The following is a 26145-nucleotide window of genomic DNA, read 5'->3' as shown; positions in this document are numbered from 1 at the left end:
CTTGTGGTCACATAATAGAGCACTTGCAGAAAATGATAACACATCTTAGCATATTGTCTCTAAAGGCAAATTTGTTTTGTTTTAACTAAAACATTAATTTAACAGATATTAAACAGTTTTGTCATTGTAATTAAAAAGCACATTGAAGCGAGATAGCATATGAAACATCTCTGTAGAAAATGATTTGTTTTGCAGATGGAAATCTTCTTAATATGTCTCCAAATTTACTGATCTTCTTCCTTCATTGATAATTGATTTAGAAACAAAAAACTAGATGATTAATAGAAAAGTATCCTGTGCCATCAACGTAATAAACACTCATGAGTACTAAAATATAAATTTACATTAAAAATTGAATATGTTTTGCGAAGAGATTTGTTCTTGGGTTGATGATTTATGAGAAACGAGGACTGGAGGGTTCAGGTTAGCTGTCACTTTCACATCCTTCAACTGTTTGAAAAGAGCAAAGCCTCTAGTTTGATGGCAGTGTTGTTCAGCGCAGATGGCAGATTCTGTTATACAATACCAGCCACACTTTCTCATTCAAATGAATGGGAAGGTGAAAACGGTGCTGTGGCATTGTCAGCTGTACCAGTATACCACCAAGAAACTACTGGTCCTAGAGAGAGAGAGAGAGAGAGAGAGAGAGAGAGAAAGAGAGAGAGAGAGATATATACAACTATTAACTAAAAATACTGTAATTTACATGAGAAGAAACTAATGCACCCACTAGTAACCGGCTACTGCACAATGACCAAATTAAGATGTTGAAAATTAAGATAGATTAAGATTATACAGAAATTGAATAAATAAAAATCAATCAAATTCAGTCTTACAAGGCCGATAAGTGATCCGATCTTTATATCTCCTCCTTTCCACTCTTGTCCTTCTTTTCCTGCAATTTGCTGAGAAGTCCCTCTCTTCACCTTTAACAAAATTAACATTAACACATATAACATTGTTACAAGAAAATGCCTTATTTCCCCCATCTACTGTTTCATTGAACATATGTAAACTTCTACTTAATGATAGATAGATAGAAATGGCTGCAAATAAAAAAAAAAAACAACATTTTGTTTTTTATTTCTCTGTGTCAACATGTTGGACAGACCTAAACAGACAGACCTAAATCAAGGATCTTACCACACAAGAAAAGCTCCTTGCATATAATTTACATGAGAAGAAACCATTGCGCCCACTAGTAACCGGCTACTGCACAATGACCAGATTAAGATGTTGAAAATGAAGATAGATTAAGATTAATGTCAAGATATAACTTTTGGAGGATTCACAGTATTGTAATTACAAGACACAAATTGAATAAATAAAAATCAATCAAATTCAGTCTTACAAGGCCGCGACGTGATCCGATCCTTATATCTCCTCCTGTCATCGCTTGTCTTTTTTTTCTTGCAGTTTGCTGAGAAGTCCCTCTCTTCACCTTTAACAAAATTAACATAAACACATATAACATTGTTACAAGAAAATGCCTTATTTCCCCCATCTACTGTTTCACTGAACATATGTAAACTTCTACTTAATGATAGATAGATAGAAATGGCTGCAAATAAAAAAAACCCAACATTTTGTTTTTTATTTCTCTGTGTCAACATGTTGGACAGACCTAAACAGACAGACCTAAATCAAGGATCTTACCACACAAGAAAAGCTCCTTGCATATAATTTACATGAGAAGAAACCATTGCGCCCACTAGTAACCGGCTACTGCACAATGACCAGATTAAGATGTTGAAAATGAAGATAGATTAAGATTAATGTCAAGATATAACTTTCGGAGGATTCACAGTATTTTAATTACAAGACAGAAATTGAATAAATAAAAATCAATCAAATTCAGTCTTACAAGGCCGCTAAGTGATCCGGGCCTTATATATCCTCCTGTCATCGCTTGTCTTTTTTTTCTTGCAGTTTGCTGAGAAGTCCCTCTCTTCACCTTTAACGAAATTAACATTAACACATATAACATTGTTATAAGAAAATGCCTTATTTTCCCATCTACTGTTTCACTGAACATTTGTAATCTTCTACGTAATAATAGATAGATAGAAATGGCTGCAAATTAAAAAAACATTTTGTTTTTTATTTCTCTGTGTCAACATGCTGGACAGACCTAAACAGACAGACCTAAATCAAGGATCTTACCACACAAGAAAAGCTCCTTGCATATAATTTACATGAGAAGAAACCATTGCGTCCACTAGTAACCGGCTACTGCACAATGACCAGATTAAGATGTTAAAAACTAAGATAGATTAAGATTAATGTCAAGATATAACTTTTGGAGGATTCACAGTATTGTAATTACAAGACAGAAATTGAATAAATAAAAATCAATCAAATTCAGTCTTACCAGGAAGCCACATGCTCCGGGCCTCCTTCTACATCCTCTCTTCTTCAGTGCTACTTTTTCTGCAGGGTTCTTAGGAAGGTTAAATCTCTTCACCTTTAACAAAAGAGCATTATTATAAGAAAATGCCTAATTTCCCCCATCTACTGTTTCACTGAACATTTGTAATCTTCTACTTAATAATAGATAGATAGAAATGGCTGCAAATAAAAAAAAAACCATTTTGTTTTTTATTTCTCTGTGTCAACATGTTGGACAGACCTAAACAGACAGACCTAAATCAAGGATCTTACCACACAAGAAAAGCTCCTTGCATATAATTTACATGAGAAGAAACCATTGCGTCCACTAGTAACCGGCTACTGCACAATGACCAGATTAAGATGTTAAAAACTAAGATAGATTAAGATTAATGTCAAGATATAACTTTTGGAGGATTCACAGTATTGTAATTACAAGACAGAAATTGAATAAATAAAAATCAATCAAATTCAGTCTTACCAGGAAGCCACATGCTCCGGGCCTCCCTCTACATCCTCTCTTCTTTAGTACTACCTCTTCTGCAGGGTTCTTAGGAAGGTTAAATCTCTTCACCTTTAACAAAAGAGCATTATTATAAGAAAATGCCTTATTTCCCCCATCTACTGTTTCACTGAACATTTGTAATCTTCTACTTAATAATAGATAGATAGAAATGGCTGCAAATCAAAAAAAAAATTCTCTGTGTCAACATGTTGGACAGACCTAAACAGACAGACCTAAATCAAGTATCTTACAACACAAGAAAAGCTCCTTGCAGTTGGTGACCAGCAGTGGATCTTCTTACCAGATCAATAGACTGTTGTTGTTGATCATCTTTCACCAGAGCGGCTGCATCTGTAGAAGTGAAGGCTGTGATGAGCAGGAAAGCCTGCAGACACAACAGAACCAGCAGCACACATCTGTCCATGGCTGACGGACTGAAGGCCAAAGGAAGCCCACGTTTATAACGCTCACTGGAACTGACAAGACAAAGATGAAGCAACAACAGGATGTAATCTATCACTATCACCAAGATGCAAGTCATCAGCAGCTACACACTTGCAGTTGAGATGTAATGGTAACAAGGAAGTGACATTATTGGGGTTTTATAAAAGCAAAAAGTCGATTTTAATGTTTAATTAAAAAAAAACTACACAGCAAAGAAATTTACCTTTAGTTGAGAGAGGAAAAATTGAAACCAGCTAATTTCTGGCATTTTCACTTAAAGAGGACTAAAATAATTATTCAATTATCAAAATGGTTACCAATTAATTTTCTGTTGAATTCATCAACTAATGGTTTCTGCTCCTACAATATAAAACACATATTTTAACTAACACCTCCTTTCTCATCTTGACTGTTGTAGGTCAGTGCAGCTGGATTGGCCTTCTGACACATGACCCCATTCCTGCCACAGTTTCTGCTGGACCTCATGGTATTTTTTATCTCTGTCTATAAAAATTCAAGTACAATAACACACTCAGTAAAACTGTTATTGACTATGTTCTGTTGCCATTGACCTGCAGTGGTAGCATGTATTTTTTGTCGGGACCTCCACCCTTGTAAGGGCGAGATTGTGGTTTTGTTTAAATAGTGAAAAAGTCAACACATCCTGTTTTGTGCTCCAACTCAGCACTTATGCAGCACTTACATCTGGCAACACTTCAAATGAAATTGTGAGCAGTTTTTAAATGTATATTTACATGTAAATAACAGACATAAAAAAGAAGAGATATAAAAATTAGAAAATGAAACACAGCACAGCCAACCCAGCATGTCATTCCCAACCCCTCCTATACCTACGGTGTTGTGTGTTACAGTAGTCGAGTCTACTGAAGATAAATGCATGGACAAGTTTTTCGAAATCCTGCTGAAACAGGACATGACATGGATTTTAAAATCGCTTTTCCAGGTTCTAGGAAAGACTTCTTTTTTATAATGGTGGTCTATGGGGAAAATGCTCTTTGGGCCGCAGGGGCCACTGAGTAAACTTGACAACAGGGGTGAGCGATGCCACCATATCCAGTTCTTATTATGCATCCAAGGTCCACAGTAACAGATCAGGTTAATGGGTTGAATATGGATGACCTTCCAAACTAAAGGTATAAAATCTGCTGCACTGCTGATCTAGACATTGCCATTCCTTAAGCCACACCACTAGGATGGCTCAAAATATGACAAAGAAAACACAATCATTTTGTAAATTTCAGTTAAGCATGTTAGTCAGTAAGCTGTTGTTAATGCTCCCTATATGCTGGCAGGCCGCCCCTCCAACAGGACCCCCCAACCCTCCTGAGAGAAACAAAATATGTTTATTTATGTTATTTGTTTTATTTAGAATGTAGAAATATGAACAAAATAACTTGAATCAAGTTTACTTAAAGATCCCCTCCAGACATGCTTTAAGATGTTTAATACTTTACTTTGAATAATAATTTGTTTATAATATTTGTATATAATAGAAGGAAGAAACTTTCCACTTTCAGCAGACAAATGTGCAAACTCTGCACATACATCATTCAGTACAGTGAAGCTCAAATATCCAAGTGAAGGAACGATAAGCAAAACATTTTTGAGTGGAGGGGGACATATTAATATAATTTACTAGAGAAGAGCTGTGTTTTGGTGTTTGACAGTAGGACATTCTTACACACAACTAACATCATGTAAAGAACAACAATGGAAGCGTAAGGAATGATGAACTCATGTGGATTTTTGTTAAAGCTCTTTATTTTTTGTCACATAGTAGATAACAGGACATCAAGCTGACTGACTCCATCTTGTGGTCACATAATAGAGCACTTGCAGAGAATGATACACATCTTAGCATATTGTCTCTAAAGGCAAATTTGTTTTGTTTTAACTAAAACATTTATTTAACAGATATTAAACAGTTTTGTCATTGTAATTAAAAAGCACATTGAAGCGAGATAGCATATGCAACATGTCTGCAGAAAATGATTTGTTTTGCAGATGGAAATGTTCTTAATATGGCAATCTCCAAATTTACTGATCTTCTTCTTTCATTGATAATTGATTCAGAAACAAAAAACTAGATAATTAATAGAGAAGTATCCTGTGCCATCAACGTAATAAACAGTCATGAGTACTAAAATATAAATTTACATTAAAAATTGAATATGTTTTGTCGATGAGATTTGTTCTTGGGTTGATGATTTATGAGAAACGAGGACTGGAGGGTTCAGGTTAGCTGTCACTTTCACATCCTTCAACTGTTTGAAAAGAGCAAAGCCTCTAGTTTGATGGCAGTGTTGTTCAGCGCAGATGGCAGATTCTGTTATACAATACCAGCCACACTTTCTCATTCAAATGAATGGGAAGGTGAAAACGGTGCTGTGGCGTTGTCAGCTGTACCAGTATACTACCAAGAAACTACTGGTCCTAGAGAGAGAGAGAGAGAGAGAGAGAGAGAGAGAGAGAGAGAGAGAGAGAGACAGAGAGAGAGAGAGAGAGAGAGAGAGAGAGAGAGAGATACAACTATTAACTAAAAATACTGTAATTTACATGAGAAGAAACTAATGCACCCACTAGTAACCAGCTACTGCACAATGACCAAATTAAGATGTTGAAGACTAAGATAGATTAAGATTAATGTCATCATATAACTTTTGGAGGATTCACAGTATTGTAATTACAAGACAGAAATTGAATAAATAAAAATCAATCAAATTCAGTCTTACAAGGCCGTGAAGTGATCTGTGCCTTATATATCCTCCTTTCCTCTCTTGTCCTTCTTTTCCTGCAATTTGCTGAGAAGTCCCTCTCTTCACCTTTAACAAAATTAACATTAACACATATAACATTGTTACAAGAAAATGCCTTATTTTCCCATCTACTGTTTCACTGAACATTTGTAATCTTCTACTTAATAATATATAGATAGAAATGGCTGCAAATCAAAAAAAAAATTCTCTGTGTCAACATGATGGACAGACCTAAACAGACAGACCTAAATCAAGTATCTTACAACACAAGAAAAGCTCCTTGCATATAATTTATATGAGAAGAAACCATTGCACCCAGTAGTAACCGGCTACTCCACAATTACCAGATTAAGATGTTAAAAACTAAGATAGATTAAGATTAATGTCAAGATATAACTTTTGGAGGATTCACAGTATTGTAATTACAAGACAGAAATTGAATGAATAAAAATCAATCAAATTCAGTCTTACCAGGCCCATACATGCTCCGAACTTCCCTCTACATCCTCTCTTCTTCAGTGCTACCTCTTCTGCAGGGTTCTTAGGAAGGTGAAATCTCTTCACCTTTAACAAAAGAGCATTATTATAAGAAAATGCCTAATTTCCTCCATCTACTGTTTCACTGAACATTTGTAATCTTCTACTTAATAGATAGATAGAAATGGCTGCAAATCAAAAAAAAAAATTCTCTGTGTCAACATGTTGGACAGACCTAAACAGACAGACCTAAATCAAGTATCTTACAACACAAGAAAAGCTCCTTGCAGTCGGTGACCAGCAGTGGATCTTCTTACCAGCTCAGTAGACTGTTGTTGTTGATCATCTTTCACCAGAGCGGCTGCATCTGTAGAAGTGAAGGCTGTGATGAGCAGGAAAGCCTGCAGACACAACAGAACCAGCAGCACACCTCTGTCCATGGCTGATGGACTGAAGGCCAAAGGAAGCCCACGTTTATAACGCTCACTGGAACTGACAAGACAAAGATGAAGCAACAACAGGATGTAATCTTTCACTATCACCAAGATGCAAGTCATCAGCAGCTACACACTTACAGTTGAGATGTAATGGTAAAAAGGAAGTGACATTATTGGGGTTTTATAAAAGCAAAAAGCCGATTTTAATGTTTAACATAAAAAAATCTACACAGCAAAGACATTTACCTTTAGTTGAGAGAGGAAAAATTGAAACCAGCTAATTTCTGGCATTTTCGCTTAAGGAGGACTAAAATGATTATTCAATTATCAAAATGGTTACCAATTAATTTTCTGTTGAATTCATCAACTAATGGTTTCTGCTCCTACAATATAAAACACATATTTTAACTAACACCTCCTTTCTCATCGTGACTGTTGTAGGTCAGTGCAGCTGGATTGGCCTTCTGACACATGACCCCATTCCTGCCACAGTTTCTGCTGGACCTCATGGTATTTTTTCTCTCTGTCTATAAAAATTCAAGTACAATAACACACTCAGTAAAACTGTTATTGACTATCTTCTGTTGCCATTGACCTGCAGTGGTAGCATGTATTTTTTGTCGGGACCTCCACCCTTGTATGGGCGAGATTGTGGTTTTGTTTAAATAGTGAAAAAGTCAACACATCCTGTTTTGTGCTCCAACTCAGCACTTATGCAGCTCTTACATCTGGCAACACTTCAAATGAAATTGTAGGCAGTTTTTAAATGTATATTTAAATGTAAATAACAGACATAAAAAAAGAAGAGATATAAAAATTAGAAAATGAAACACAGCACAGCCAACCCAGCATGTCATTCCCAACCCCTCCTATACCTACGGTGTTGTGTTTTACAGTAGTTGAGTCTACTGAAGATAAATGCATGGACAAGTTTTTCGAAATCCTGCTGAAACAGGACATGACATGGATTTTAAAATCGCTTTTCCAGGTTCTAGGAAAGTTTTACAAACACAAAACCTTCATAGACTTCTTGTTTATAATGGTGGTCTATGGGGAAAATGCTCTTTGGGCCGCAGGGGCCACTGAGTAAACTTGACAACAAGGATGAGCGATGCCACCATATCCAGTTCTTATTATGCATCCAAGGTCCACAGTAACAGATCAGGTTAATGGGTTGAATATGGATGACCTTCCAAACTAATGGTATAAAATCTGCTGCACTGCTGATCTAGACATTGTCATTCCTTAAGCCACACCACTAGGATGGCTCAAAATATGACAAAGAAAACACAATCATTTTGTAAATTTCAGTTAAGCATGTTAGTCAGTAAGCTGTTGTTAATGCTCCCTATATGCTAGCAGCCCGCCCCTCCAACAGGACCCCCCAACCCTCCTGAGAGAAACAAAATATGTTTATTTATGTTATTTGTTTTATTTAGAAAGTAGAAACATGAACAAAATAACTTTAATCAAATTTACTTAAAGATCCCCTCCAGACATGTTTTAAGATGTTTAATACTTTACTTTGAATAATAATTTGTATATAATAGAAGGAAGAAACTTTCCACTTTCAGCAGACAAATGTGCAAACTCTGCACATACATCATTCAGTACAGTGAAGCTCAAATATCTGAGTGAAGGAACGATAAGCAAAACATTTTTGAGTGGAGGGGGACATATTAATATAATTTACTAGAGAAGAGCTGTGTTTTGGTGTTTGACAGTAGGACATTCTTACACACAACTAACATCATGTAACGAACAATAATGGAAGCTTAAGAGATGATGAACTCATGTGAATTTTTGTTAAAGCCCTTTATTTTTTGTCACATAGTAGATAACAGGACATCAGGCTGACTGACTCCATCTTGTGGTCACATAATAGAGCACTTGCAGAGAATGATACACATCTTAGCATATTGTCTCTAAAGGCAAATTTGTTTTGTTTTAACTAAAACATTTATTTAACAGATATTAAACAGTTTTGTCTTTGTAATTAAAAAGCACATTGAAGCAAGATAACATATGAAACATGTCTGCAGAAAATGATTTGTTTTGCAGATGGAAATGTTCTTAATATGGCAATCTCCAAATTTACTGATCTTCTTCTTTCATTGATAATTGATTCAGAAACAAAAAACTAGATGATTAATAGAGAAGTATCCTGTGCCATCAACGTAATAAACAGTCATGAGTACTAAAATATAAATTTACATTAAAAATTGAATATGTTTTGCGATGAGATTTGTTCTAGGGTTGATGATTTATGAGAAACGAGGACTGGAGGGTTCAGGTTAGCTGTCACTTTCACATCCTTCAACTGTTTGAAAAGAGCAAAGCCTCTAGTTTGATGGCAGTGTTGTTCAGCGCAGATGGCAGATTCTGTTATACAATACCAGCCACACTTTCTCATTCAAATGAATGGGAAGGTGAAAACGGTGCTGTGGTATTGTCAGCTGTACCAGTATACCACCAAGAAACTACTGGTCCTAGAGAGAGAGAGAAAGAGAGAGAGAGAGAGAGAGAGAGAGAGAGAGAGAGAGAGAGAGAGAGAGAGAGAGAAAGAGAGAGAGAGAGAGAGAGAGAGAGAGAGAGAGATACAACTATAAACCAAAAATACTATAATTTACATGAGAAGAAACCATTGCACTCACTAGTAACTGGCTACTCCACAATGACCAAATTAAGATGTTGAAAATGAAGATAGATTAAGATTAATGTCAAGATATAACTTTTGGAGGATTCACAGTATTGTAATTACAAGACAGAAATTGAATAAATAAAAATCAATCAAATTCAGTCTTACCAGGCCGAAAACTGATCCGATCAGTATTTCCTTGTCTTTTTCTTTTCCTGCAGTTTGCTGAGAAGTCCCTCTCTTCACCTTTAACAAAATTAACATTAACACATATAACATTGTTACAAGAAAATGCCTTATTTTCCCCATCTACTGTTTCACTGAACATTTGTAATCTTCTACTTAATAATATATAGATAGAAATGGCTGCAAATCAAACAAAAAATTCTCTGTGTCAACATGTTGGACAGACCTAAACAGACAGACCTAAATCAAGGATCTTACAATACAAGAAAACCTCCTTGCATATAATTTACATGAGAAGGAACTTTTGCAAGACAGAAATTGAATAAATAAATATCAATCAAATTCAGTCTTACCAGGAAGCCACATCCTCCGGGCAGGTTTTCACATCCTCTCGTCTTTAGTACTACCTCTTCTGCAGGGTTCTTAGGAAGGCGAAATCTCTTCACCTTTAACAAAAGAGCATTATTATAAGAAAATGCCTTATTCCCCCCATCTACTGTTTCACTGAACATTTGTAATCTTCTACTTAAGAATAGATAGATAGAAATGGCTGCAAATCAAAAAAAAATTCTCTGTGTCAACATGTTGGACAGACCTAAACAGACAGACCTAAATCAAGGATCTTACAATACAAGAAAACCTCCTTGCATATAATTTACATGAGAAGGAACTTTTGCACCCACTAGTAACCGGCTACTGCACAATGATCAAATTAAGATGTTGAAAATGAAGATAGATTAAGATTAATGTCAAGATATAACTTTTGGAGGATTCACAGTATTGTAATTACAAGACAGAAATTGAATAAATAAATATCATTCAAATTCAGTCTTACCAGGAAGCCACATCCTCCGGGCTTCTCATCACATCCTCTCGTCTTTAGTACTACCTCTTCTGCAGGGTTCTTAGGAAGGTGAAATCTCTTCACCTTTAACAAAAGAGCATTATTACAAGAAAATGCCTAATTTCCTCCATCTACTGTTTCACTGAACATTTGTAATCTTCTACATAATAGATAGATAGAAATGGCTGCAAATCAAAAAAAAATTCTCTGTGTCAACATGTTGGACAGACCTAAACAGACAGACCTAAATCAAGGATCTTACAACACAAGAAAAGCTCCTTGCATATAATTTACATGAGAAGAAACCATTGCACCCAGTAGTAACCAGCTACTGCACAATGACCAGATTAAGATGTTAAAAACTAAGATAGATTAAGATTAATGTCAAGATATAACTTTTGGAGGATTAACAGTATTGTAATTACAAGACAGAAATTGAATAAATAAATATCATTCAAATTCAGTCTTACCAGGCCGTAACATGTTCCGGGCGGGAGACATTCTTTCTTCTTTGGTCTTACAAGTGGCTGAGAAGTCCATCTCTTCACCTTTAACAAAATTAACATTAACACATATAACATCGTTACAAGAAAATGCCTAATTTCCTCCATCTACTGTTTCACTGAACATTTGTAATCTTCTACATAATAGATAGATAGAAATGGCTGCAAATCAAAAAAAAAATTCTCTGTGTCAACATGTTGGACAGACCTAAACAGACAGACCTAAATCAAGGATCTTACAACACAAGAAAAGCTCCTTGCAGTCAGTGACCAGCAGTGGTCCTTCTTACCTGATCAATAGACTGTTGTTGTTGTTGTTGTTGATCATCTTTCACCAGAGCGGCTGCATCTGTAGAAGTGAAGGCTGTGATGAGCAGGAAAGCCTGCAGACACAACAGAACCAGCAGCACACCTCTGTCCATGGCTGATGGACTGAAGGCCAAAGGAAGCCCACATTTATAACGCTCACTGGAACTGATAAGACAAAGATGAAGCAACAACAGGATGTAATCCATTACTGTCACCAAGATGCAAGTCATCAGCAGCTACACACTTGCAGTTGAGATATAACGGTAACAAAGTTGTGACATTGTTGGGGTTTTACAAAAGCGAAAAGTAAATTATCTTCACTGCTATGTTTAATTTCAAAGAAAACTATCCAGCAAAAAAATTTACCTTTAGTTTAAAGAAGAAAAATTCTCCATACTTGTATCCAGAGGTGGGCTCAGGTGGTTCTGGGTCACCCATCAGAGCTCAGGCCCACCCAATGACACGGCCTCTAAAACACATATATGGTCAGAAGCAGAGTGACTGAATATCAAACAATTAGATTTTTTTTTTCAATGCTTTCTAGATTATATATATCTCATCTGTCCATGAGTCAAAAAAGTAGCTAGCTCCTGTGTCATTTGTGGCAATTGTCTCAGTCAAGCAGTTTTGCTAGGAGAGGAGAGTAGGCTAATATAGGCAGGACAGACAAACACTCTACAGATTAAGCCTGAATTGGTCGCTCTGACTGATTTAAATATTGGGCCGAATTTCTGCGAGATTGGTTGTCATAGGTTGTGCAGTTTGAGGGGGGTCACAGTGCCTGATTAATTGAATGATCAATGATCTGGTTGTCAGGCAACCTGTTGGATTTCAGGTGTGCCAGAAACTTTGTTTGGCTGACTTGCAGTTTGAGCAGTTCCTTGATCCAATTTCCCACATAGCTGCTGTCAAAAGAAGCTCATTAAAACTATGTTGAGCTTATTTTAATGTTATTGGAGTAGTATTTTACAGGCTGTGGCTGAAATTATAGTCCAGACTGCTTTGATAGAAAACTGAACTTCTCTGTAGAACAGACGGATCATACTGGCTGCATCTTCCAACCATTTTCTTTTTTTCTTCTTACTTTTCATTCATAGTAGAATCAGAGACATATATATATATATAGACGCCGCATTGGCCTTTGGATCGTACATCAACGCTGCCACCACATTGGACCAGGCAAGTCTGGCCTGTAAACAAACACAAGTAAACGGGGGAGCTGCAGTCTTTCTGGATAAAAAGCACTATAATGTGTACATTTCTCATCTGACTTCAATGATTGATTTTTATATTCAAGGGTTTGATCTGGGTGGAGTAGAAAAAAATTTTTTTTTTCAAAACTTTTTTCTACTCCACCTAGATCATAAACCCTTGAATATAAAAATGACTCACTGAAATTGGATAAGAAATGTAAATGTTATAGTGCTTTTTATCCAGAGCAACTGCAGCTCCCCCGTTTACTTCCATTTGTTTACAGGCCAGACTTGCCTGGTATAATATGGCGACGACGTTGATGTATGGCAGCAACAAGCTGAAGCAGTCAATGCAGCGTCTGTGTCTATGAGTTGAATTGCACAAAGTAACAGTCATCTTATTTGAATAAACTTTATTTGAATTGTCACTGGACAAAACCGACCAGGGGTTGTGTGCTTATATGTCCAGTGTGAGCACCCATGTTGTGGCCATTCAATTGATCCATACAGTGTGAACATAAATGTTGCGTGTTCATGCCGAGTAAAACGTGTAGTGTGATCTCACAAAATGTAAAACGTGCAGTTTTGGGGCCACCAATGATACAGATACTGTGTTTACAAAATTAGACTTTACCAATTGTAAAAGTGCATTGGAAGAGGACAGGGCTAGCAGCCTGTTTGCTTCTCTTAGCAGAGAGACTGGTTAACTGGGTGAAACAAGTAACCTGGCTCTGTCTAAACAGAATCCGCCTACCAGCACCTTAAACTCACAAATTAACAGGTAATATCTTTGTTTGTTAGTTAAAGCTATATAAAAACTAAAGTGTAATTAGTGAGTTTTAGAGTTTCAGTCTCCCAGGGTTCTTTCTGTTTGAATCACTTTGTGTTGAATGTAACATTAGTGAAGTTTTTCAATAATTGGGTGCTTGTTAGATAAGTGGTAGCTGTTGTAACAGAGCATTTATGGTCATGGACTAAATGTTGCAACACAATCCACTTCAACTGAACAATGATGACAGAGATAAAGCCCTAAAATTGATAAACAGAAGACACATCAAACTGCCCTCTCTCTCTCTCTTTCTCTCTCTCTCACATACCACACACACACAGACTATGTTTTGCAATTTTTATATTGCAAAACTGTATTTTGTAATATGTACCAAAACCTTGCAGTCAGTATAACCAGCAGTGGATCTTTTCATCAGATCAGGAGACTGTTGTTGTTGACCAACTGTCACCAGAGCGGCTGCATCTGTAGGAGTGAAGGATATGATGAGCAGGAAAGCCTGCAGACACAACTGAACCAGCAGCACACCTCTGTCCATGGCTGACGGACTGAAGAGTTTGATACAGCTGTAACCACACAGGTCTTTATATACTCACTGACAAACAAACATTTCCATGTGGAGAAAGAGGGAGGAATTAAGTGGGTGAATGCAGATAAAAAATAACCCATCCACACAAACACAGTGTGGATGGGTTATTTTTTGGAAAATGTTTTCTTTAACCAAAAGTACCAGTATATTTGACTGATATCCCTCCTTAAACATTCCTGCTCATATCAGTAAACATAATGCCAGCAGGTTGTTAGATAAGAAAATGTATTGACCCCCGGGGGTATGTGTACAATGTTATATCCTGTTATCCTGTTTATGATTAAAACCAGTGTAAGTCATAGCAGGGACGCTAGTGTACATGTAAAGGCACTAATTAACAGACTACGTGTTGATGATGACATGACACAGCAGAAGTTGAGAAAAGCTGAATTAAACTAAAATATCATTCAATTATTGTCTATAACGATACATCCTAGAGCACCAAGATGTCCAGAAACGACCTAGTTTACAGGGAATGTAACATTACAGAACTTTTGTGCTTGGAGATACATAAACCTCATGGGATTCAACAACATTTTGGTCCAAGAATATTGTATTGAACTATCTGACAAATCCCAGATCTGCCAATAATACGATTTTTTAAAAGTCCTCTTTACATATCATTTTGTTATATTATCACTTTTGAGTATTTTCACCTCAACCACTTTATTTTGTTTACAGCAAAGTACACAAAGAGAAAATCAAGGCAGACTGACTCCATCTTGTGGTCACATTATGCAATACTTTGGATAAAAAAGTATTACATAATGATACAATCACTGGCCACTTTATTAGGTACACCTGTGCAATATAATGTAATCCAATACAACAGCTCTTCCATAAATTCTACATTTTTGAAGCTTATACATTTTCAGTTGTTGTCGACATTGTCAAAAAGGTGATAATTCTACTTTATGTTTATGATTGAGGTTGTAGCGGGTGGTGGTGGTGTACTAATATTGTTTCTAATATTTTGCCCACTCCATTAACATACATGAGGGGGGCAAAATATTAGGAACACCATTCAATATAATGCACCCCATTACACTTAATGTCAACAAAAACTGAAAATGTATAAGCTTCGTAAATGTAGAATTTATGGCTGTTGGATTGGATTGCACTATATTGCACTGGTGCACCTAATAAAGTGGCCGGTAAGTGCATATTTCATTTATCCACATTAAAACTACAGTAAGTAACATATGCACCACATTTGCATAAAATGATTAAATGTCCATATCCACTGTCCTGTTTCTTTAACTGATTTAGAAACAGGAAACTTAGCAGAAATTAACATGTCTCTCTGGAAGCAATGAATGCAGTGTCAGTTGCCTAGTCAATACATTTTATTTGCAGTTTCTGTCACACTGATGGGCTCTTCATATTCTTAAAAAGATGTGATCTGTTCCCGTGTTGATGATGAGAAACGGTAAGTAGAGCGCGCAGGTCCTCTAGTTAGTGGTCACTTTCAGATCCTTTTGCATGGGGTTAGGGTTGGGTCTTGATAAAAGCAAAAGAAAGATTATTCTTATGTAACCAGTTTGTATAATATCATTCTTTTCTTTTTCTTTACACAAAAAATACTATAGTTCCCTTATTAGTATCAGCATTTTTAATGATGAGGGAAAATTAAATGATGCCACCTGTCAGTTTTGCTTTCAGTAAATGTTTCTCAATGTAGGAAAGTTATTTTATTTTAGGACAGAAAAGAAATACAACAAGTTTCATTTTACCATGAGGACACTATGACATCCTGCTCTCTTACCACAGCTGGATCCTGGTCGTTTACCTCTTTATTTTATCCCTTTTCTGTGATCCACAGGCTTTCCTATGACCTGCAACAAAATGAGGAAAAGTTATTAGGTCTGCAAGTAATTATTAATTTCAGTATTGATTAATCTGCAGATTTTTTTGGTCAATTAGTCGTTTATAAAATGTCAGAAAATAATGAAAAATGCCTGTTATTGTTTCCCACAGTCAAAGATGAAGTTTTTAAATGTCTTTTTGTGTCTGTCCAAAACCCAAAGATCATCAATTTACTAAAATGATTGACAAAGCATGAAATCCTCACAACTGAGCAGCAGTAAACCTGGTGGCATAGTTGCTTTAAAAATGACTAAAACGATTATTCGATTATCAAAATAGTTGCTGATTGTCGATTGATAAATCAATTAGTCGACTAATTGTTGCAGCTCTAAAAATGATATAATAAAATAAAATGTCCACAAAGAAAACCAGCTTCTTTTTTAAAGTCCAACTGAAATCACATGAAATCACATTTAATCATCCCTCTCTGCAGTCAAAAATCATGTCAACATGCTTTTCAAATGTATTGTTAGTAGTGTAGTATTAGAATGAAGAAAAAAGTTTTTATATCAGAAATACTCCTTTTTGTGTCAGCTGGCTGGAGAGGTGTGTTGGAGGCTTGTTTGATTGACTTTATCTGGCAGGCTACCACCATATTGAACATAGACAAAGTAAACGAACTGCTGTAACTACAAGTCATGGACAGACAGTGTGTTGTGAAGAGGGATTTTGACCAAACCAGCATCTAACTGGGCCCATATGTTAACATGCTGTTTAATGTGCTGCAGTTGAGCAGCTATATAACTATCTAGCCTGATAACTGACCTTGAATGTTTGTTTAGTGACTCATTCAACAAGCTGAGGTACAGGACAAGATATGTGTTCATATTTGTAAGTTAGATAAGAAGAATCACAAAAAATGGTTTCTATCGAAGTCAGCTAATCAGTCAGGGGTTAAAAATTAAACACCTCTTGCTTGAGTACAGAGGTTAGCTCTTTTTGTATTTACCTTTGGGTCACTCACACAAGAGTTCAAAATATATTTGATCTAAATCTACTGTATGTTATAATTCTTCTTAAAAATATGCATATTTACACTTTTTAATTGAGGGCTCTTTGTACTTGGAATCTGTAAATGGAGAGAGAGAAAGAGTGTCTGAAAAGGAGCTACTAAATTCTACAAAAGTAACAGTAATATCACATGCAGTACTTATTTGTTAGTATTATTTTTAAGTTCTTGTAAAACCATTTGTATTAACATTCAGTATACCTTTGTGGCTTCCAAGTGTGTTCCAGTCTCAGTTTTATGCTGTGATAGAACAAACAGTAACTATTAATTGGTATGCAATAAGTACTGTGACTAACACAAAACAAATGACTGTATTTCACCTATTAGCATCACTCTTTTTCACTGATGAGCAAAATGTTGAAATGAGACAGTGATGATGTTCAGCAAATATTGTACTGTAGATGACAGGCGGATGAATTTATTTTTCCTGTAAATTAAAAGAACTCAAAAGTCAAGCAAATCTGGTCTTAATCCAGTGGAAGCCTGAACGTACACCTGGTCTCCAACTGTATTTGGGCACTCGTTGTTTTCTTTGTCTGCTCTTTTCTCTGTAATGTACACTCATTCTGTCCACCTATAACAAAATCAGGTGAAATTATACATTATTCTACACAGAAAACCACTTTGTTCCACTGTTTTACTATACTCCTATTCAATGTCAGTTGTATTTAAACAGAAACAGAACAAAATCTTTTTGTTTCACAGTTTTCTCTCAGCAAGTGTTTGACATCTATACCTAAACGGTCCTTTAGACTTTAGCAGGAAAGCTAATGTGGATTGTTATTCAAAGTGGCTCCTGTGTTGTGTAGCAGGATGCAATCAGGCTCAGTGTGACTGTCTGCTCTGCCTACGATAGAACACACATTTATTCAAGGTTTCATTTGTTGTATTGAAATAATGACTCCAGCATGAAACCAAAGAATTGAAAATGTGAATTTCTCCCTTTTGTTTTGAAGTTTTTGGTTTCAAGGAAAACACGGGACAAATGATTTACAGAACAGATGTGTACGCTATAGCAGACAAAAAATGCAATTTGATTTAAGTTGGACTTTAAAATACCGTGTCACCATGCCTTTAATTTGTCAACACTTGATTAAGCTATGAACCAAAACTCTAGAGCTGCAACGATCTGTTGATAGATAAGTTGCCAACTATTAAATGAACCAGCATCTATTTTGATAATCAATTAATTGTTTTGAGCAATTTTTTTAAGGAAAAAAAAAAGAACTCTGATTCCAGCTTCTTAAATGTGAATATACTTCTATGATAATAAAACTGAATATCTTTGGGTTGTGAACTGTTGGTCGGGATAAAAGAAGATATTTGAGGATGTCATCTTTGGGCTTTGGGAAACAGTGATCAACAATTTTTGACCATTTTCTGACATTTTATGGACCAAACAACTAATCAATTAATTAAGAAAATAATCGTCAGATTAATCGAGGATGAAAATAACCATTATCTGCAGCCATACATACCTCTCTCTCAGCTATAACATGTTTGATGTTTAGACCTAAACAGTCTAATTAGAAAACATTATTAAAGTCAAGCACCTCCTCTTTGCAGTCAGTGACCAGCAGTGGATCTTCTTACCCCATCAGGAGACGGTTGATGATAATTTCTCACCGGAGTGACGGCATCTGTGTCTGTAGAGGTGAAGGCTATGATGAGCTGGAAAGCCTGCAGACACAACAGGACCAGTAGCATACTGTTGTTCATGGTTGATGAAATGAAGAGTTTGATACAGCTGTGAAACACACAAGTCTTAATATACTCACTGCCAACCAACCACCTCCATGTAAAGGAAGGAAAAGCAATTCAAAGGGTGTATGCAGATGAAAAATAACACAGCCACAGGCATCCACACAGACAATTTGAAATTGTTTGTTTAAGCTCTAGTCACTGACTCCCTGATTTGACTGATATCTCTGCTTTTCCCCCCCATCGGCCATTTCCTGCTCATCAGTTTAAGTATATAGTATCAGCCAAAATAGAGACCATCCAGAAAATAAAGAGACACCTATATTGCAACCATACATATTTCTGGTCTTTGATATCAAAGAAAACTGTAAATTGTCAATACCATATTTACAAAATACCAGAGGTATTAAACCATGTTGCAATGTTATGTCCTGTTGGTGTGCTCTTGAGCAAACCAGAAAAGCCCAGCTCAAGCTTAAGTGAAGCTTCTCATCAACTGCCAGTAAAAGACTGTGGTCACACTCGGCTGTTGCCAGTGTGAATGTGTGTGGAAAATAATGAACATGTTCATTACATCACATCCACCTGCTGCATGATGCACATTTCCTTATTTGGACATCACTCCCGAAGTTGGGGTTGTTCTTCAGAGATAAAGCTGAGCTACTGACACAAGCAAAGTGTTTTCAAGGGATTCTCCATAAGTTAGTTGTAAAAAATAGGCAATAAATGAAAAGTGCAAAGCAATAATCGCCACTGAAGTTCTTCTCTTCACATTACACACTGTGCTGCTGTCTCTGTGTTATGGGTGTATAAATAAGTAGAGGTCTGTCTGCACTCTTGTAACTCACTTTGTTTTAGCTCAGTAGTCAGTGCAGTCGTCTATGATCTGGGGGACTCCAGTTCAAGACCCTGTGTGGAGACCTCCTTTGTAAGACTAACACTGGATTTTTATACCAATTTCCACTTTTATTCAAATACAAATACAAATATAAATAATTTTGCTGCCTCAACAAATATAGATACAAATACAAATAGTGGACTCTCTGCATATCCTTAGTGCCCACACCAAGGAGAAAACAAAAGTTCTGTAATGACTATCTAGTTATGGGTAAATCAGGATGAAGTGCCCTGTAGAGGGCCTCTATATGTGACAATCTGAAATGAAGTGTCCTCATGGTGCCCTTTCAGTGGGAAAAATGTAATAGTGCCCCGTAAAGAACTCCCAGAGACGAGAAAATATGATGTGCCCTTTAAATGAAGAGGATGTAACACAGTGCCCTATGATGTTGTTGTAATGAGGTGAGCTGGAGGTCATGTATGGGTGCCCTTCTAGTGAACAAAAAAAGAAAAAGGAAAAAGTGCAAATTTAGGGTTCCACTAAATCTAACATACTGAAGTGTGCCCTATAGCGTGCACTGTATGGGAGAAAAAACATTGTGAAGTGGGGGTGCCCTTTATATTTTTTTGCCCCTGCCCCTGAGATACCCTGAGTCCACCACTACAGTGAAGCTCAAATATCCAAGTAAAGGAACAATAAGCAAAACATTTTTGAGTGGAGGGGGTCAAATTAATACCATTTACCACCGAGAAAAGCTGTTTTGGTGTTTGACAGTAGGACATTCTTACATACAACTAACATCATGTAAAATGCAATAATGGAAGCGTAAGAGATGATGAACTCATGTGGATTTTGTTAAAGCCCTTTATTTTTTGCCACATAGTAGATAACAGAACATCAGACTGACTGACTCCATCTTGTGGTCACATAATAGAGCACTTGCAGAGAATGATACACATCTTAACATATTGTCTCTAAAGGCCAATTTGTTTTGTTTTAACTAAAACATTTATTTAACAGATATTAAATAGTTTTGTCTTTGTAATTAAAAAGCACATTGAAGCGAGATAGCATATGAAACATGTCTGCAGAAAATGATTTGTTTTGCAGATGGAAATGTTCTTAATATGGCAATCTCCAAATTTACTGATCTTCTTCTTTCATTGATAATTGATTCAGAAACAAAAAACTAGATGATTAATAGAGAAGTATCCTGTGCCATCAATGTAATAAACAGTCATGAGTACTAAAATATAAATTTACATTAAAAATTGATTATGTTTTCCGCTGAGATATGTTCTTGGGTTGATGATTTATGAGAAACGAGGACTGGAGGGTTCAGGTTAGCTGTCACTTTCACATCCTTCAACTGTTTGAAAAGACCAAAGCCTCTAGTTTGATGGCAGTGTTGTTCAGCGCAGATGGCAGATTCTGTTATACAATACCAGCCACACTTTCTCATTCAAATGAATGGGAAGGTGAAAACGGTGCTGTGGCATTGTCAGCTGTACCAGTATACCACCAAGAAACTACTGGTCCTAGAGAGAGAGAGAGACAGAGAGAGAGAGAGAGAGAGAGAATTTTTGAATTTTGAATTTTTTAAACACCTTTATTTATCTAGTCGTCAGATCAACAAGCATTAAAAAACAACAACAGATTCAGCCCAGCATGTGTCCAAAGCAGAGCTCCTCCTCATCAATGGAGCACAGAACATTTTTATAACACCACACAGAAACAAAACAGTCCAGATCATTCATCAACCTGTAATAGTTGTGATCAATTTTTAGTCTGCTGGTTATCATTCTGATCAGTACGGTGATAACATCAAAAGCAAAAGAACCATTTATCTTGTTCTTTCTGCTGATATAAATGGCCATCTTAGCTTGGCCCAACAGAAAGTTGAACAACTGGCACTTGTCGCGAGTCCTCCTCGAATATTTATAACCCAGGATGAAAACCTGTTTGGAGAAAAATTCCCCAAACTCACCAAAGAGCCTCTCCAAAAACAAAAACAGAGGAGTTAACCTCACACATTCCAAAAAACAGTGAAAAACAGTTTCTCTCTGAGGACAGAAAGGACAACACTCAGAAACACTTGGATTTAAAATAGAAATAAAAGCATTTACAGGCAGGACGCCATGTAAAACCCTCCACTGTAAGTCTCCCACTTTCCTGGTTAACGGGGTTTTATAAAGTGCTCTCCATTGAGGCCTCACCTCAGCACTCAGACCCAGGTGAGACCTCCATGGTGTGTCAGTACGCCCCCCCAACTTGGCTTTGTTCACCATCTTTACCAACAGCTGGTACATCATTTTTCCAGTTAGAACATTCAAGTTTGCACCTCCAGGTACAGCACAGTTCAACAAAACACCAGAACAGTCTTTAAAATCAGGAATCAGTGTGATTGCTGGAAAAGGATCAGAGTCGGTGGGTAGAACAGAGCCCTGGCAGTATGAGACCAGGAGGTTCTGTTCAGTCTGTGAGAGCTGGTCTCTCCACACTCTGAGCTGGTTGGCTAGTAGTCTCTCTGAAAATACTCCTAGCTGAGAAGCCAGAGCAGAAACCATCTCTAGCTTAGGTCCACACAGTCTCACCAGCTGACCCAGTGTGACGACTCCGGAGGAGACAAACCTCTCCATCATTGAGGTTCCCAGTCCACAGAGTGTTTTAAAACGTAGTCCATAGACGACAGGTTCCTTTAAAATCCAGTACAATGAGCTTTCACTCAGCGGCCTGTGCTTCTTAAACATGCCCCACACCTTGAACAGCCCCTGATAAAAATCAGAAAGCCCACTCAGTCTGCGGTTCTGTAGATCCATTAAAAACAAATTCTCAGTCAGTCCTTGACCTCCACCTTGGCCCAGGATCGCCCGAGCCACGGGCCTCCACACCAGATCAGCAGGGCCGGTCAGCAGTCTCTGAATGTGCTGGAGGCGGAAAACAGCACCCCTACTGGCCAGGTGAATCAGTCCTTGTCCTCCGTCGTCTTTAGCTAAGAACAATACACTCTGTGGGATCCAGTGGAGATGATCCCAGAAAAAGTTCACGATCACCCTCTGGATGTTTGACAGAAGGTTAGCTGGAGGATCAACAGAGTACAAACGGTGCCACAACATAGAAGCAATCAAATTATTAATAACCAGAACACGACCTCTAAAAGACAACTTTGGTAAAATCCACTTCCATTTTTTCAGTTTGCCTTCAGCTTTCTCTAAAACATTTTCCCAGTTCTTAGAGACAGTGGTGGGATCTCCGAGGTATACCCCGAGGTATTTGATGCCTCCTTTTTTCCAGGTGAGCCTCCCAGGTAAGCTGAGCTGCTTTAAACCATCACCTACCATCAGAGCTTCACTTTTTTCCCAATTAACTTTTGAAGAAGAGATCAGACCAAAGTTTTCCACACTGTCAGCTAAAGAGTCAATGTCACTCTGTTTTTGGACCAGCACTATGACATCATCAGCATAGGCAGAAAGCTTAACAACAGAGTTGGAACCAGGGAGATTAAAACCAGAGAGTCGTGTTCTTAGTTTGTGTAAAAAAGGCTCTAAGGCCAATGAGTACAACATGCCTGAGAGGGGGCAACCTTGTCTAACCCCCCTCCCCACCTTAAAAGGAGCACTTAAACCACCATTTATTTTAAGTACACTTTCAATGTCTCCATACAAAGCCTGGATCTGGGCTATCAGACCTGGATTGAAACCAAAAGCTCTGAGTGTTTGCCACAGGTACATATGTTCAACCCGGTCAAAAGCCTTTTGTTGATCTATGGATATCAGCCCAAGATCTAACCCCAAAGAACTGGAGAGGTCCACAACATCTCTAATTAATGCTATGTTGTCTGTTACCAACCTGCCAGGTACACAGTAGGTCTGATCCACATGAATGACCTGCTCCATCACCTTCCTCATCCTGTTGGCCAGAACCTTGGACAGAAGCTTATAGTCGGTGCAGAGGAGAGAAACAGGACGCCAGTTTTTAATATCCTGTAACTCTCCTTTTTTAGGGAGGAGAGTCAGGACTGCTCTTCTGCAACTTTGAGGCAACCGGCCCTTCTTCACACTGTCATTGAGGACCATCAGGAGGTCCCCACCAAGCACCGACCAGAAAGTCTTATAGAAGTCGGCAGGCAGACCATCAATGCCCGGGGATGTTCCACCCCGCAAACCCTGCAGTGCAGCATACAGTTCTTCAGAAGATATCTCATTCCCCAGCTCTGCGTTGGCGTCCTCCGAGACCTTTGGCAGATCTGCATAGAAGAAATGAGACGCCTCCGGATTTTCGGTGTACTCCGACCTGAACAAGTCACCATAAAAACTCGCTGCAAACCTGCGAATGTCAGCCGACTCCTGCAGCAGCTGCCCAGTATGTGAGCGTAGTGACATCATCTGCCTCCTCTGCCCATTTTTCCGCTCCAACCCAAAGAAAAAGTGAGAGGGAGCGTCCATCAAAGCCACATTTTGAAACCTACTGCGCACCACAGCGCCCCTTGCAGAGGTACCCAGCAAGTCAGCCAAGACAGACCTTTTAGTCTTGAGGTTCTCAATGTGTCCTCTTTCTCCTGTGGAGTCTGCAAAAGCCTGCAACTCCACCACTTCTCTCTCCAGAGCTCTTATAGACCTGGCCATGTTTTTGGAGACATTGAAAGTGTACTGTAGACATAGTTTCTGGATCTGACTTTTCCCAATATCCCACCATTGTTGCAAGGAGCTGTAGAGGGATTTTGTTTCTCTAAAATTTTTCCAAAAGAAATTAAAAACATCTTTAAAATTTCCATCTGATAAAAGCGATGTGTTAAAATGCCAATAAGCACTGCCAGATTGTATCTGCTTGATAAAAACAGAACACTGAACCAAAGAGTGGTCGGAAAAACCAACTGGACTTATAAAAGAACTTCTAAAAACATTTAAGTGATGTTTAAAGCAATAAAACCTATCGAGCCTGGCCATGGACAAAAGGTTGTCCTTAGTGTGGACCCAGGTGTACTGACGGTGGCTTTTATGAAAAACTCTCCACACGTCACTCAGCTCATGAGCTTCACTTAACTTTAAAATGCAATTTTTAGAAGCCACGTGTGGCTCTGGATGGTTCCTGTCCATTTTTGGGTTTTCCGTACAGTTAAAATCCCCTCCAAGGAACAGAAACTCATCAGAATGACATTTTTTAATTACATCACTTAAAATGTCATAAAAGTCCAGTCTTTCAGACCCTACAGTTGGTGCGTAAAGGTTGATAAATACCATTTTAACTTTTCCAAAATCAGCTCTTACTTTTAAAATTCTTCCTGCCACAACTTCCTCAACATCAATGTTAATGGGATTAAAATTTTGGTTAAATAAAATTCCAACCCCACCACTCATGCTGCTCTTATGACTGAGAAAAACCTCCCCCGCCCACTCTCTCCTCCATTCAGCAGCAATTTCTTCAGTACTGTGAGTTTCCTGAACAAAAGTAACATTCAAATGTTTCATACCAATCAGACTAAACAGAGAGGCTCTCTTGGTGATATCCCTCGCTCCATTCAGATTTAAAGTGCCAATATTTAAAGTGCACATGTGCAAAATGGGCCAAACGTGGGATAAAAGCACACAAAATAGAAAACTTACAAACATATTATTCATCAGTGCGTATTTGAGTTTTCACCCTCAGAACTATTTTTTTCAGTCTGTAGATCTCTTGATCAGAGAAAACAGGCTGCCCAAACTCTTCTGTGTTTTTCATGTAACCTTTTACTGAGTCCAGAAAAAGTTGCAAGTCTGGAAAATAGTTGTCCACCTTGACTTGTCTCAGCCCCTTTGTGTCCTGTAAGAACTTTTGTACTCTAATGAAAGAATATCCACTCTCTAAGTTCTCAGAGGTCTCATTTTCACAGTCAGAGTGGAACCTTTCCTCTGGTTGAGAGGATGGACACTCTGTCACTGACTTTGACACCTTTTTTATTCTGCCTTCAACTTGTTTGGTTTCTGTGTTCTTCCGTTTCACTGATGATTTCACCACATCCTCATCCATGCACTCTTCCTCCTCCTCCTCTAGCACAGACTCTGCCACCCTGGCAGCAGTCTGTCCCATCCTGCTCATTTCCTTCCTGACAGTTTCCTCCTCCCGATTCCTGCTGTCATTCACCTGTTTGACACCTGTCTCAGCTTCCAAATCTGTTTGTGAATCAGGTGACCCCCCGTCAGCTGTCTCCTTTATGTTTGTATCACCTTGTATGTTTTCATCTTGAGACGCTGCCCCGCTCGACGCAGCACGGACCGGCGACCCAGGCGGCTCCGCAGCAGGAGCCGGACCCGGCTGCACCGGCGGCCCCGGCGGCTCCGCGCCAGGTGCCGGACCGGCCGCCCCTCCCCTCTCTGGGCATGAGCGAACGAGGTGCCCCTCCATACCACAACCAAAGCACTTCATATTATCAGTTGTTACGTGTAAAGTGTAATCAAAGTCATCTACCTTGAACTTGAAAGTCAGGTGTAAGTCTTCCTCATTTCTGTTAAGAATCATGAAAACTTGTCTGCGGAAAGACATGACATGTTTTAACTGAGGGGATTTACAGCCCAGAGGAATCAGTTTTATGGGCGATACGAGTTGCCCGTGCCTGGACAACTCTTTCGCCAGCACTTCATTTCTGATGAAAGGTGGAACATTTGAAATGATGACTTT

The 26145-nt window shown here is 38.0% G+C and overlaps 1 protein-coding gene across 1 annotated transcript in view; it reads right to left on the bottom strand.

The window, feature by feature from the left end:
• Window positions 1-367: 367 nt before the first annotated feature.
• Window positions 368-26145, bottom strand: part of LOC137194414 (uncharacterized) — a 74067-nt gene continuing 48289 nt past the window's right edge. Inside the window, exons 10-15 of the mRNA XM_067606293.1 lie at window positions 10688-10780; window positions 10206-10298; window positions 1865-1954; window positions 1352-1441; window positions 837-926; window positions 368-619 (exon numbers count right to left, since the gene is read on the bottom strand). Of these exons, the coding sequence (XP_067462394.1) occupies window positions 611-619; window positions 837-926; window positions 1352-1441; window positions 1865-1954; window positions 10206-10298; window positions 10688-10780 (465 nt within the window). The 3' untranslated portion in view covers window positions 368-610. The remainder of the gene's footprint in view (window positions 620-836; window positions 927-1351; window positions 1442-1864; window positions 1955-10205; window positions 10299-10687; window positions 10781-26145) is intronic.

Source organism: Thunnus thynnus, chromosome 12 (assembly GCF_963924715.1).
Source record: "Thunnus thynnus chromosome 12, fThuThy2.1, whole genome shotgun sequence".
Classification (NCBI taxonomy): domain Eukaryota; kingdom Metazoa; phylum Chordata; class Actinopteri; order Scombriformes; family Scombridae; genus Thunnus; species Thunnus thynnus.
This window is presented reverse-complemented; position numbering and strand designations above follow the sequence as displayed.